The 15,727-nt window shown below is 36.9% G+C and overlaps 1 protein-coding gene across 2 annotated transcripts; it reads right to left on the bottom strand.

Moving 5' to 3' along the window:
- Window positions 1-819: 819 nt before the first annotated feature.
- LOC122670080 (UDP-sugar pyrophosphorylase-like) lies at window positions 820-15,138 on the bottom strand. Of its 2 annotated transcripts, none has more exons than XM_043867041.1 (17): window positions 14,955-15,138; window positions 14,740-14,844; window positions 13,629-13,745; window positions 11,039-11,179; window positions 10,696-10,795; window positions 9,594-9,721; window positions 9,428-9,499; window positions 9,230-9,294; window positions 8,656-8,716; window positions 8,430-8,547; window positions 5,139-5,263; window positions 4,623-4,699; window positions 3,422-3,527; window positions 3,230-3,289; window positions 2,052-2,132; window positions 1,342-1,581; window positions 820-1,165 (listed from the first exon to the last, which is right to left on the bottom strand). In XM_043867041.1, exons 1-17 carry the CDS (start codon window positions 15,069-15,071, stop codon window positions 998-1,000), a joined length of 1,881 nt encoding a protein of 626 aa, XP_043722976.1. In that variant the 5' UTR covers window positions 15,072-15,138; the 3' UTR covers window positions 820-997. The 2 variants fall into 2 exon arrangements, with proteins under 2 accessions (XP_043722976.1, XP_043722977.1); XM_043867042.1 differs by having other exon boundaries at window positions 9,594-9,723; window positions 10,701-10,795.
- Window positions 15,139-15,727: the final 589 nt, after the last annotated feature.

Raw genomic sequence — 15,727 nt, 5'->3', positions numbered from 1 at the left:
ACTTAATGGGGTCGGCTAAATGGATCCAAACAAAACAAAGAAGGGAAAACTAAGGGAAAAAAGGGATTGGAGAGAAGGAGAAAAGAGGGATGGGGAATGAAATGAGAGAAGAAAAAAAGAAAATGAAATATTAAAGTTCAACTGATACATAAAAGATCCATTTTCTCCATTGCTCACCATATACAAGGTGGAACATTATGATTACCTACACAATTAACAAGGGGGTGGTTTTAAGAACTTGTATTAGACAGTGATGATCCAATCGAAATATCATTGACATGGTGAGATATGACACATGTTTAAAGCAATTATTATGCTTCTCTCACTGAAAATACCTAACCTCTCTCCAAAAATAAAATTCCCCATTTAGCCAATGAGAGAATGGATGACAATCAATTCTTGAGTTCCATGCAGATTTATGGAAATATGGCATATGCATTTAATTAGTTATTGAAGTAGAGCTTCAAGACCCAACATTTTTAACATTCAGAAACTAATCCAAAGGTTACTTCATGAGTCCAAATGCAAATAGGGTAACCAATAACCATGCATCACAGTCCCTGCTTCCTACGTTGGAAAAAATATAGCAAAATATACTCAAGGTACTTCATGAGTCCAAATGCAAATAGGGTAACCAATATCCTCTCTAACATAAGGCACCTTGTGACATTTTGTGAAATATCACCAGGATATCACAGTGCACCATTATACCTGATATATCTCCTATCCGGTGAGTGGGAAGTGATCAATGTTAAGAACTGAATAGAATTTGACATCTGAATTTTCATTTTTCTTGTTTCTAACCAAAAAATAGTATCATAACACATAATGATCCTATCAATACAAGAAAAAAAAATATAGGTGATGTCTTCAAAATTTGTTTTAAAATGAACACACTTTTGAAGCTCAATAACTATAAGGCAGTTTTATTTGGAATTAACAAAAAATTTAGTCCTTATTAAATAACCAACTCTTCACCACCTTCCTTAGGAACCCTTCAAGGCTTAAATGAAACACTCCCAGGCTTGGTGTAATTCAGCTCCCACTGTTCAATCTTGTTAATTTTGAAACCCCTGGTCCTTATTTCTTCAGGCACTGAAGCGTCCTTATAATCAACTTGTTCCAGGACCCACCCTTTGTTTTGCACAGGACCTCCCACTTTAACCTGCCAATGACAAAATAAAACAACCAAGGATTATTGAATTTCCTGCATGTCCAGTTATTTTTGCTCAACTATTGCCAGATGGCTTCTTCCATATAAACATATGCATGCAGCTGTGTGCCAAGTGTGTAAAAGTTTGATCTCCCTTGTGTGCACTTGCATTAGGGAGTCATCCATACCTCTGCATCTTCAACTGAATTGACAATGAGAGCGCCATCCAAAGAGAGATCTTCAATAAACACATTAGGCCCATTTAGGACCATTGTGGACCTCTGTGAGATAGAACAGCTACCTCCAATTTTGTTTTTCACATCAGCAAAAGTCAGCGCCCATTTTGGTTTCCATACGATACGAGACCATACTTCAACCTCTTGTCCGTTGAATACCTGAAGTACAGGATCATCTATCTGGACACCAACCTGGCAAGCAAACAAGAAATACAAAACATCCATGCTTGAAGTCTCTTTTGATAGCATTGCATAAATAGACATGTTTCATATACAACAAACACTGTACCAGTCAACTGTTGTTGATTTGACATAAGTTACACCAGGGTAGTAAGCAGTCTCACAAAATGTGGATGATAAAGCAGACAGGAATCTATGATTTCACATGAATAAAGATCTTGACATAGGTGCTGATCAGTTGCCAGACTAAAATTAAACAATTATGCTACTGTCTTCTGTGTGTGTGTGTGTGTGTGAAAGAGGGAGAGAGAGAGTTCTGAAATTAAAACTAGAAGTAAAATGAATCCCTTAAATCACATGTAGGGCATTGACTTCCAAAAGAAAGCTCTGGCAATTTGGCTTGTTGTAATAGCACCAGATATAAACAGAAAACTAACATGTTTCAAAATTAGCTTAAATTTTAGTAGGAGAGAAGTGACTACCTTCCTAAGAATGAGGCTGTGTGCCCGATAGATAGCCATTTCCCCAGAAGTTGCACTGTGGTTTGGGTTTCCCTTTGGTACCTTCAAATGAAATAACGAATTTATTAGAATTAAAAAATGACAATTCAGGAAACTGAGTTCATGACCTTAATACCAGCAGTGCAAAGTTCACCAAAGAAGGGGTCTAATATCTAAAGCTTTCCACATCATCGATCCACTAGGGTAGCTCAAGAGGTATTGTGGAGATTCTCCACTAGCAAGGCTCTTGTTGATTTTGGCTGGTTCCCTTTTGGTCCGGTGGTATCGGAGTTGAGTTGGTTTCATCTAAGGGCTGGCCTCACTTGGGCTTCAATTATTTTACGATGCTGAATGGGCCTGCATCAGCCCATCATTTCAATTTTCAAGTGCAGAAAATGAGTTCCACTCACCAAATGATATTTTTCTGCACCCTTCCAAACACCAAGAAGAAAACGATAACAGACTTGTTCCTTTTTTTTTTGAGGGGGCACGTTAATAGAGAAATAATCAGGAAGAATTACAAGCAACAGGAAGCCCAGAGAGTTGTGGTACCCTCAACAATGCTTAGGAGATTAATAGTGACATAGCGAAGTCAAACAATAAATGCAAATCCATATACCTAATGCAATTCAAATTTATACTCCTATAGACTAACAGTGACGAGTCCCAAAGATACGATTCATTAACACAAATAACTTCAATTTTAAAAAAAAATGATGACATGTCAATGCAAGAGCACAAGTTTTTTTGATAAGAAATAACAAAGACTCCATCTAACATTGATTTTCCAGTTGCCTCATTATTCAATGAATAACTCCAGGGCCTAGGCTGGATTCTTCTATTTATTTATTGAAATAGATCAACTATCCTAAACCTTTGAACACTAATGAAATGACCCAAGAAGAACCATCAAGCCACAAGGTAAGCAGAACAAAGAAATGGATTAATGATTCTTTGGTTTTTAAGGGGGGGAAATGCAAGATTTGCTACATCAACTCAAAATAATAGAGAAATGAAATTGGCAATAGAGTGTTCAACTTCCTAATTTTTGTGAGAGAAGGCTGTTAGGAAAGCATGAATCAGACCCCGTAGCTGCTTAAAAGAGCAGAAGGCAGACTCCAGATGGCAAATTACATTGAGATTTAATTGAGAACTTTTACCCTCGCTGCATCTTCAGGATTGTTCTTCACTGGTGCATAAGCAAGCCATTTATCCATCACCTAAAGGTCCCAAATAAATGCTCTCTTATAAGGATGAATAATTTAAAAACATTGTAAGAACTGAAGAGATCTTGATGTACAATATCTCAGGTCCAAAAACAAGAAGATTGCATTTCAAGAAACTTTACATACTGTGAATCCAACCCTTGCTGATGGAGGCAATGTTTTGGGATAATCTTGCATCATACACTCCAAACGAGTGGAAGACTTGAATGAAGTCTTGCTAGAATCTTTGTATCTGCAACAAATAGGGATGACATTTAAATTACATTATAATGTAAAGACAAGGAAATATACTTCCCAAGGCTCTACAACTTTTTAAAAAAAAATACACTTGCAGAAGAGGGAAAAAAAACTTTCTCAAAACAAAACAGTAGAGGGAACTGGATACTAACCCACTTACCTATGGAAAACCAAAACACTGAACACAAAGAAAACAGAATAGTTTGATTGCTATAATATTAATATAAATACCTAAGTGTACAAGGAAAACAAGGAGGAGAGGAACTTTGCACTTCAAATTGTATAACAGCACTGGAGAACGTGCCAATGAAGTAGATTTACACTGTGGTACTCTACGCCAGCCAAACAAAATACTCTTCTCATTTATCCTTATATCACATTATTTATTTTATCATATTTGCTATAAAAGTAATACCTCTTCGCTGATTAAGATTTAACCTTAAGCAAGCATTCTATGACTTTGTAACAAGAAACAGTTAAGTGCTACACATACTAATGCAGTCTGAAAATCCAGATTATAGATCTCAGATGCAAGCAGGCCCAATGATCAAATCTGTGATCAGATCTGAGATAAAGGAAGCAACTGCGCTTTTAAGGGGAGATATCAAACCAATGGAAGGGGAGGGAAAAGGGATGAGATCGATCTTCTTGGGAGGAAGAAAAGAGAAAATGTGGAAAAAGAGATGAGAAGAGAACAAAATAGAAGAGAGAAAAAAAATAATTTAGGTTTGGGATACCAATCCCATATTCACGGATCAATAGCTAAAAAAAAAAAAAAAAAAAAAAACTCACTTTACTCAAGCCATCTCTAAATGATGGGGATGTTATCACATTTATAAAGACCTTATAAAATTCCTAAATTGACTCAAAAAAGGACTCCTAATCATACTCCCACTTAATAAAGTTAATAAACTCAAAACATATATCTATCTTGCTATTAAGTAATCTAATCTAACTCAAACACTAAACCAAAAAAATAAAAGGCCCAACCTATAACTTAACTACCCAAAGGTCAATTTTCCATACAAGATTAATGTCTAATGCAACTGTATCACACACACACACACAGAGAGGAAGAGAGAGGAATTACTTGGGATTGACAAACTCTTCAATGGCACCTCCTGTTTTTTTGAGTTCTTTGATGTAAGGATCTAGTTCCAAAATTAACTGCACGAGAATGTAAGACATTACAAGTTAAGCTTAATCCAGGAAATCATCGGTTAAATTATGTAGAGGAAAACAAGGACCCCAAAAAAATAAGAGTTTATTCAGTGTGTACAAAAGGAGCACAAAAGTTGATTGCAGCTTCCAAGGAAACCTTAATTTGACAACCTTCGTAGAGAAACCCTCTAAACCAAAAAGGACCAAACTGTCTTTTAGATCTCATAAAAACCAAGGAATTTCATGTGCATTGGCAAATCTTAGCCAGCCTCAACTTAGCTTTTGAAATTTTTATGAAACTAGTTATGCTTCGATAGATAAAAGGTAAATAACACCACATTAGAGGCTAAAGTATGTCCATTCCACAAAATATTTGAAACATTGAACAGTTTTATTTGATATCCTATAATGGAGAAAAATGGGATATTTGCATCAGAAAGTGTACCTGGTTAATATTTCCAGGGAAAGGAGAATAACCCGTTTCGCAATTCGCATCTCCATCAGCATAACCAGTTGCCCTAAGTAGAGGATCAAGCTGATTATATTCCACATTGATCACCATCATCCTCCCTGAAGTCAGTTTAGTGTGAAAACAAATTAATAAAATCATGAATTTATTAGCAGTAGTTAATTGCAAACAAAGCAAGGGTAAACCAAAATACCAGGAAGCAGATAGTTTTAATCAATTAAAGTTCCATATAGCCATGTTCTCATGGACATAAGACGATTCCAAACTGATGAAGAGGCCATATAACCAGGTTCTTATGGAGATATCCAATGGCTGTCCCTAGTCTCAAATTGATGACGGTGCCATACATAGTCAAGGCATCGCCTAGGCATCCAGGCGCCTTGGTCGCCTTGGACGCCTAGTTATTGTCGCCTTGATTTTTTACCCTCTCCAACGACTTGGTCCTCCTAGACGCCGCGACAACTATGGCCATACATCCAGGTTCTCATGGAGATTACCTGTGGCTGTCCCAAGTCAACTTCACTCAAAAGTCAACATAACACCAAGCTCTCATATATATAACTACTTATGATGCAGCCCTGGACTTGGACCATGAAGAAGCCGCCACCTCACACCCTAAGGTTCTTCGAAGATCGGTTCGAGTCAAGGAGGCATGCCAGGCAAGGCCAGCTCCTACAGGGATAGTCCATCCATTCCTTATCTTCCCAATAATTTTAAGGAAAGAAGTTGCACCTAAAAGAGGGAAGATTTGGACTCATTTGGGATTATCTCAGTTTCTACATAAATAAAGGATCAATTAGCTAGCTAGTATATTGGGTTGATTGAAGATTTGATTGAAGATTGGATTGAAGAGTGGATTTCTAATTGAGAGTATATTGGATTGATTGAAGAGAAGATTGGATTCTAATTGAAATATTTTGCCTGATTGGAGATTTTGATTGAAGTATTTTTGGCTAATTGAAGATTAGAAATTGGAATCTTTTCTTTCTTTTCTTTTCTTCCTTATTCATACTCAGCTCTAAGTCTATATATGTAATTCTCCACGATTGAATGAAGGTAGATTATGAAGTTTAATGAAATTGCTCAATTAAGAATTTGGAACTCTCAATTGGAGTTTCCGTTGCAATTTTGATTTTCTTGTTCAATTGATCAACTCCCGGTCACATAGGGAACGTGATTTTGACTCTCCCGATCCATAGCTTCCAATGAGGCTGCACCAATTTGGTATCAGAGCCTAGGATTGCGAGAGCGGAAGACTGTAATGGCTCCCCGACAAGCTACCCGTACAGTCCCCGTCAAGGATATCAATGCAAGGGAAGAAAATTTGCACCTGCAGCAAGAAATTGCTGCCCTGCGATATGAGAATGAAGCTTTAAGAAATGAATCGAGACGTCTGAATCCGAATGAGGAGACGACCGATCCTAACTCACCTTCATCCAATGATGCACAACCTGTCAAGGAGAGGAGGCCTCACCGGAACAGGAACCAACATGGTGGAGAGCGAGTAGTTGTTATGACGCCCAGGCATAGAGGTGGTCGTACAACTCCCGTGGAGGATATCAACACAAGTGAAATTCATACGACAATGGATGATGCTACAGATGAACGAATCATTGTTCAGGTTGATTTCAGTAAACCCCCAATTTTCGATGAGTACAGGATGAGTACAATGAACACAGTGGTTTCGAAAGTCTTGAACCAGATTACGTTTCAAAAGCACAACATTTCTGCCAGCATCACAGTGAGGTCACGACCCATGATCCCCTCTCTTTTCAATGGTTCGATATTTCCAGTACGTATGATGATCCATATTTGGCATTTATCAATTTCACATCTCTATCTCAATTTGTTCGAAATATGAGCGTTACCAAAAATCCATATTTGAACATGTCATTCATTCAAGCCGTGAGCACCTCATTTGATATCACTGTCAAATCTGAAGTTGATATGCAAATTTTGTTTAATTCAATTGGAGACTACAACAATGAATTTGCTTGGTTCCAATTTTATCCCGGTGAACGACGAATACCATTGATCGGGGCAAGAGTTTGAGGACGAACTCTTTTTCAACCTGGAGAGAATGATGCATCCCTGGACCTGGACCATGAAGAAGCCCTAAGGTTCTTCGAAAATCGATTCGGGTCAAGGAGAGGCATGCCAAGCAAGGCCAGCCCTGCAAGGATAGTCCATCCATTCCTTATCTTCCCAATAATTTTAAGGAAAGAAGTTGCACCTAAAAGAGGGAAGATTTGGATTGATTTGGGATTATCTCAGTTTCTAAATAAATAAAGGATCAATCAGCTAGCTAGTATATTGGGTTGATTGAAAATTTGATTGAAGATTGGATTGAAGAGTGGATTTCTGATTGAGAGTATATTGGATTGATTAAAGAGAAGATTGGATTCTGATTGAAGTATTTTTGGCTGATTGAAGATTAGAGATTGGAATCTTTTCTTTCTTTTCTTTTCTTCCTTATTCATACTCAGCTCTAAGTCTATATATGTAATCCTCCATGATTGAATGAAGGTAGATTATGAAGTTTAATGGAAATTGCTCAGTTGAGTATTTGGAACTCTCAATTGGAGTTTCCGTTGCAATTTTGATTTTCTTGTTCAATTGATCAACTCCCGGTCACGTAGGGAATGTGATTTCGACTCTCCCGATCCATAGCTTCCAATCAGGCTGCACCAACTTGTCATTAGTCTATGCAATCAAGTCAAGAATCTCCCATTTTTTAAAATTGTAAGTGGAATAACCTGACATCTACAGGATGCAATAAAAACCAGAAGTTAAGAAAATAAATTTTCACACTCTATATGCATATGAAATAGCCTCAAGAATTCTGTAATTGGAAAATGGATGCTTGATCTGCTCTGCCAAATTGCAGAATATTCATATCTTCAACATATATATCCCCTGAACAAGCACAGCATTAGCCCTTGCAATTGTATAGCTGAATACAGAGAGAAATCAAGTCCCGTCACAGATTACGTAGTGCAGGCTAAAAGATCAAGTTCAAAAGTTTCTTCATGGAAAACAATTCACAGTTCAGTCCTAGAACAGTATCTATTTCTGATTCAGCATGAAAATAAGCACATGTCTGGATCACCAAAGGATTTATAAAGAGCTAGAGAAGTATAAAATAAGAGACAAGGAATCACCCTCAGATTCCCTTGACAAATAATTTCCCGACTGTTACTAAGCTTATTAAAAAAATCAAAAGCTATAAGGAACTCCACAGAAAGAGAGTTATAGGATAAAAACTACCATCAGCATGGGTAAGCTTGGTGATTCCCCCGATAGATTCTTTTGCTTTGCGAGGAACAGCGAGAGAATTAACATGATATTGTTTGCTAGAGCTTACACCAAGTGCTGCGGGAATTGCCTAAATAAAAACCAAAGAAGGGAAAGAAAATAAGAGTTTGAGAGTTCCAGATGCAAGGATTTGATAAAAAGGGGAAAAAATGAAGCTGAGCAAGACAAAGCAACAAACATTGAAGAGAAGCCCATTAGTATCTTGGAAAAATAGTACCCATTTTAGACCAGCATCATGCCTGAGAAAACAAGGAAAACTGAAATCAGGACAACACTATCATGTCAAAACCAAAATTTAGATACAAGAAGAAAACCCAAGCTGTAAGACCACTATTTTAAATTTAATCTTAACTAGGAACTAGCTCAAATGCAAATACCAAACATTCATAAAATTTGCCAAGCACCAAACTTTGAATAATGAAAATAAGGCTCTGTTTTTTTTTTTTTTTTTCCCCCTATAAGATTGAAAATATTGTCCCTACAGTAGTTAAGTCATCTATTTAACTGAGAATCTTGACTTATACAACCTTGTATTTCCAGAAATGACATAGCAGATCCTAAAAATGCATATCATTTTCTGTAAATTAGTAGATTAAAATATTTTGCCTTTTTTTTCTCATCCATGTCATACAGATATCTCCTCTCATCTTCATTAGAGAACCTTGTTACAGAATATGTTTCAATAGTTTAGACAAAAAAAGAAGAAGAAACAGTCCTTTAATGTCAACTTTTGGTCAAAACACAGGACATACCATACATTTAGCAGGCCGCTGGAGTAAAGAAGTGCATGCACATCACCATGGCCATGGGGTTTTGTCTATAAAAAGAAAACCATAAGGAAACACAAAGAAAGCCTCAGATCACCAAGACTCTGATCCTTATGCATGTTAGAAGTATGAGTAAGACCCTTGTAACATGTATCCAAAACACAGGTCAATCAAGATCTGTACCTGAATTCTATATTTGTTCTTGGCGTCTACTGCAAGCCTACCATCATTATCATCTAAGCATGCAACTTTTTCCTGAATAATCATTAAAAAAATGGGAAAAATAAATTAATCCATTGAAAAATGAAAATTTGAGGAGGCTCCCATCTCTGACACTTGATATAAGCACCTGTTTTAGTAGTTTCACTTGTGATGGCTTCATTCCAAAATAAGCATTCGACTCTAAAAGCTCCAAAGTACGTGAGTGTGTGTCATCTGATGTCATTATTGCCAAAGGTACCTCAGTTTGGGATTGGCCTACAAAACCAAGGACAATATCATCAATCGAAAAACATAGAAAAACGAAGATTTAGTTTACTAACTACTAGAAACAGCATGACTGGTATCTTAACTATTTGTACCTGAAACCTCCCTCATATGTTCATAAATGTGTGCTGCGAAGATTTTGCATTTGTTTCTTTAGAAGAGAATCAAAGGATGTGAGGACAAGACTACTCTTGGTTACATGTAGCCTAATTCATTCCCTCATGCACAGGCAGCTCAGGGAATTACAAATTAGTACATGAGAAGGGAAGATTTGGATAAAATTTTGGGCTACCCATTGACATAAGCAGCTGAATCCACCCCCCCCCCCAGTGGTAAACCATTGCTTATTACATCCAGGTCAAGACATGAATCTCTCTTGCAATTTTCTCCTTCATACCGGCAACAGAAATAAATTGAGACTAGAAATCCATAGAAGTTACTCTTTGAGATTTCCTTCATCAACAGCAAAAGAAGAAATTATAATTTGAACCGGTTAAGACAAGAATTGGCCCTCTGGAATTAGGAGAGAAATTATTGAGTCTCTATGTCTTTGGCATTAATTGATTTTTCATTCATCATCATCTATGATGGCAGCAATATAAGAGAGAAGGAGGACCACCACTCTGATCTCAAGCTTGGCGGATACAATGTTTTTATCCCACACAGCTCAGAAAACATAGTTTTTCTTTTAAAAATAAAATCAACTAATGATGAGGGATGACACCATTAGGAGGCCAATGAGATGTTGGTCCTAATAAACAGATGTCAAATATCTAAAGCCTAATACAGGATATTTCTGATACAGAGGATCCGGAAGCTCAATATAATACTGGCTCATATCCCCTGTCTCAAAAGTAAAGCAGAAGGAATAAATAGCAAACAATGATGGAATAAGTTGTGTTGAATTTTCATCAACAAAAACAAATGAATTCATTCATAATGACCAGTGACTTTAGGTAACCAACCTTCTGTCAATTTACAGCTAGCTTCCTGCAGAGCAAGAATTGATTCTATGTAGTGCTGCAAGAAGCATGTTCCTGTTGTGGACTCTGAAGGAAGAGCCACCTGCAAAATGTAATAACACTGAGTTTTCTGTCTATGATTACTCTTTAAGTTGTACTACAAATGGATAACCCAATTACCCCCCACAAACATGACCTCCAAACCCCACAATGGTGGGAGCCTCGTGCACTGGGTATGCCTTTTTTTTTTAAACATGACCTCCAGAAATTTATATGAAAGAAATAATCAACCCAACCTCAAAGAGCCCCAAAATATTTTTATATACAGACAATCCAATAGATATACCTTTATTCCATTGTACCCTAGACGTTCCCCAAGCCCACCTGCAACAAGGACAAAGGCAGCTTTGCATGACTCCCTGACACCAGCCTCTTCAAACTTTGCAAAGTTATCATCACCGAATTTCAGAACCTCTCCTGATGGAACCTGCAAAATAGTTGCCCCCTTCTCTCAAAACCCCACTCTAACCATTTACATTTGAGTACAGTTTGATAAATCGAATATATATTCTAATGAAATTTAACCATTATGAACCCAAAAATTCCTTACAGCTGCTACAATAGAAAGAGTGCAAACCATGCCAAGAAATCACGGTGTCTTCTAAACTTTGTGATCGAATGAAGACCTAATGGAGTACAGCAAACAAGGGGGACGCAACATGTATGTGTGAGTTATGAAAAATATGGTTCAAGAACGTGAACTATATGTCATTATATAAAATGAAAAAAAAAATTATTTGTGGTTTTTGTACAACGAGAGCAATTCAGTAAGAAGATTATTCCAAATGCTAAAGTAAAAGACAGCTGTTATAGCAAACACCAACAAAATCACGAAAAGAAACAAGAACTAAGCAAAAGAACACAGAGATGTAACGTGGTTCACACACCAGTATGGTGTGCTACATCCACGGGCGAAGACGAAGATGATTCACTATGCAAATCGGAGAAAAATTACAATGGAAACTCTCAAGAACACCCAAATCGGTGCTGCTGCTCTCTCTCAGAAACCCTAGAACGAAAATCACAAAATCTTCTTCTCTCTTTACAATAAAGCGGGTAAAGAACATAAATACTCCTCCATCTCAGAAAAAGTTCCATTCGGGTCGCCACCAAAAATGTCGGAGCGGGTCATTCTTCGAAACGGGTCCAAGAATTCGAGACATACATAACAACAGCATCCAACCATACAATATGCCTATTTTACACATTAACATGGACAAGAAAGACAGATAAACACCTTGATAGAACATTATATCAGTCTTGTAAGAAAGAAAGATGAGGGATCAACTAAGGATGATAAAACTCACAACAGCATTCAAGCTGAGTTTCTATTCAGAAAACTCTTCATGTTATCTCAGAATTGCACGGGAGATATTGGTTTTGGAATATAGTGTGGGAAGAGGTACTGAATGCTTAATCTGCTTTTATCTATGCTAGTAATAAGAATATATCAATATCCAAGCAAGGGGATCACACCCATATACAGCGCCTGATTTCTTTTCCTTCTATAAATTCATTTAATCCAACAGATTGAGTTTCTAATCCTAGTCCCTAAGCTATTAGAAACCCATCATAGACTGTACAAATAAAGAACTTTCTGAATGGTCCAATCAACAACTAAAGCATTAGAATTTGGGAACGAAAGAAGTGCTAAGTCAAGAGTGTCAACCGGTGGCCTTCTACAATGAAAAACTCCGTAAGATAAAGCAAACTTATTCTACTTATGATTAAGAGCTTTGTTTTCTGATTAAAGCATTGAACCCTGGCAGAAAAAGTTGGTGTGCCGTTCTGATCATGAGGCTCTTAAGCTTATCAACTCACAGCAGAGGGTGAACAGAAGATAAGCCTAGTAATTTATTTTCTACAAGAGTACACCACTGCAATGAAGCAGAAAGCTAAGGTTAAGAAAAAAGTAACTAATTATCTTGGCTGTATGATAGTACATCTGCAGCCATAAGGTTATTGGGTTTAACTTATTAAAGCAAGATTATTAACCTACATTCATGACATCTTGCAGCCGACAACGAGATTCAAAACCCAATTATGTCATGCATAATGTGCATGTCATCAAGGGTACACATAAAAATTCATAATACTACTCCACAGGAAGAGTTCATTTCGGAGAGGGATGCTAATGCTATAGTTGGATATAATTTCATCACAACAAAAAAAAATATTTATATTAAAGGACCAATTTATTGGTCTAGTCTCAACAGAGATGAAACTAAGACTATCCAAAAGTTTCACATTTTTATCAGCTAGCTATAGAGCAGAAGCAGAATATGAGGGTGTGATTATATGTCTCTGCAAGAGGATATGATTTTGAAGATGGTTGCCAGTGGTATAGCTGGACACATTGGTCACCAAAGGACAATATCCATGGAAGAGGTCCAATTTTTCAATGGCTTAATCTCAGGACAGATGCAGCTAAGACTATAAGCAAGTATTGTACTTATCAGTTAGCTGAAGGGCAAGCAGGATTCTAGGTTGCATAGCTGCACAAATTTTTCTCTATAGGACAAAATCCATGGTAGATGTTCAATTTTATCAGCCAGAAGTCGAGAGATATTTGGCTAAGACTATCCGATTGTGTCATACAGTTAAACTAGATAAATGACAGAAGTGAAATACGGGGACACAATAAATATAATGAATGCCTTGGTTATGCAGTTATGCATTCATAGCTGTTCATAAATAATATAGCAATCTTTAATATAAAGGATTTGATAGTTGGATGGAACATAAATACAAATGCCGCAGTAAGACTTCACTGTAAGTAAAGATGATGTTAGAGACTTAAGGCTGACTATACAGAAGTTAAAGAAAAGTGTCGCAGGGAGTCAAATTTAAATTTAAGAGTAAATGAAAACACTTACAGAAGGAGTAAAACCATCAAATGGATTTTTCCCCGCTTTGGAATCTGCCAGAAGTCTCCTAGCATTTTGAATATAGGCTCCCAAACCACGTGGATAGCTTGCATTAAGCCGAGAAACCTGGAAAAGAACCAGAAATTCACATGAACAAGATGAATAATCAAAGATAAGAGTAGTTCGTCAACAGGAACAACAAGATCCTGGAGAAGTTAATTATAAGAAATTAAGGAGAGACTTCCAAAAAGGATAATAGCATGCAAAAAAAATTTACTTTACATTCACTTGTAAATGAATTACATTTATAAGTGTAATAATTTTTAACAGACTATTCTATTCCATACAACAACAAGAAGTCAGCATTATCCCAACTAAATGGGGTTGGCTACATGGATCCTTACCCTCCAATCAACTCTAATAGTGCTTTGTTCCATGCTGCAGAAAAGTAAGACAACTTATATACACCCAACCAGAAAAATAAAAATAAATAAAAGAAAAGTATAAGCGTTAAGCTGTCAGTCATTTTTTTGTCCACCAGTCACTGTCTAGTCAATTTGTCACTTAGAGAGGTCATTTAATTGAACTACAGAATATTTCTTCCTTTTTATGGCCTTCACATATTCATGGCCACCTACATTTGATATGTGAATACCTCTCTGAGTATCCAACGAATCTGTCACATCCATGGCCACCTTACAGGCATTCACATATCTACATTGTCTAACAGGCATTCACTTTTTGGTATTCACATATCAAATGTGGATCTTTCTTTCCTTTTTTTTTTTTTTTTTTTTGGTGGGGGGTATTGAGGAATCAAATCCTCAAATCAGCCGGGTAGGTCTGGAATTTATCAGAAAACCTGTTTTCTCCAAATAATCAATTATTCATCGTTTCAGACACTGTTCAACCCAATTAACAACTGTTTCATTAGTTAAAATTGCAGCATGGAAATAATCTAATAAGCAAACCGCAGCACAGTAAACCATTTGAGAACATTCAAAACGAATAAAACAAAGATAGAGACAAACTTTTACTCTGAAATTTACATCACAGAACTACTAAAAACACGAAACCAGACCTTTTGTTCCGAAAAGTACGAAAAAGACTAAAAGCAAACCTGATCAAAGAAGCTTTTTTTCTCTTCGTCATCAATGCCTGGCTCAGGCCAGTGCTCAAAAAGATGAGTCTGGCCCATATCCAACAACAACTTTGCAAGCGCAATCTGCCAATCAACAGACATTACCGATGAACACCGTTTCAATAAAAAGGAATTTGAGTAACAGAGAGCTTGATCGGGTTATAGTGCTATACAAGCACATAGAGAGACGTCACCTGGTGCGACGAAAGAATGCCGAGATTCTTCTGTAGATTAGGGGTGGAAGCAGCCCAATCTCCATTAATGCCAAGCTGTGAAAGCTTCTCGGTCGTTGATCCGAGCTCCGACGCCATCTTACGAGTAAAGAAATCCAAAGCAGGAAGGAGAGAGAAGAATGACAAGCAGAGACAAAGGGAATAAACGAATGAAGAATGAAGAAGAATTATATCTGAATTGTACTAATGTAAATAATGCGGATACGTCACTGAGAGAGGTTCGGAGATCTGAAGTGAAGCGAATAGCATTCTACTAGGGAAGGGAAGAGAAAAGCGGTTATGACCAGTAATAAACCGGTGAAAAACCGTCATTTGGGCGATGAATTGGCTTAAACCGGGAGGGGGTTGTGAATAAGGGTTTAATCTGTTCGGTTCTAAAATCCCAAATCGAACCAAATTTAGTTATAGATTCTGATTAGTTGGTTTATAAATGGTTTGAAGATCCCAAATCATAGATACACTGCGGATTTCCCTCCACCCACCGTACCACCCTACTCTCTCTTTTTTCTTTTTCTTTTTCTTTTCTTTTTTTTTTTTTTTTTAATTTATTAAAGGCTGGATTTACTAAGGATAAATATGCATACAACCAGTAACTTCATTCACACACAGATCATGAAGCCACGGAATGAAAAGCGGCCAATCTGTCCCACCCTCTCTCTTATATCTTTAATAGATTAAACAGATTTGAGTACAAAAATATATATTTTAAAAAAAATTCAAATATAAGGAATAGA

The sequence above is a fragment of the Telopea speciosissima genome, chromosome 7 (genome assembly GCF_018873765.1).
Source record: "Telopea speciosissima isolate NSW1024214 ecotype Mountain lineage chromosome 7, Tspe_v1, whole genome shotgun sequence".
In the NCBI taxonomy this organism is placed as follows: Eukaryota; Viridiplantae; Streptophyta; class Magnoliopsida; order Proteales; family Proteaceae; genus Telopea; species Telopea speciosissima.
Note: the sequence above shows the minus strand (reverse complement) of the source record. Positions and strands in the feature narration are given on the sequence as shown.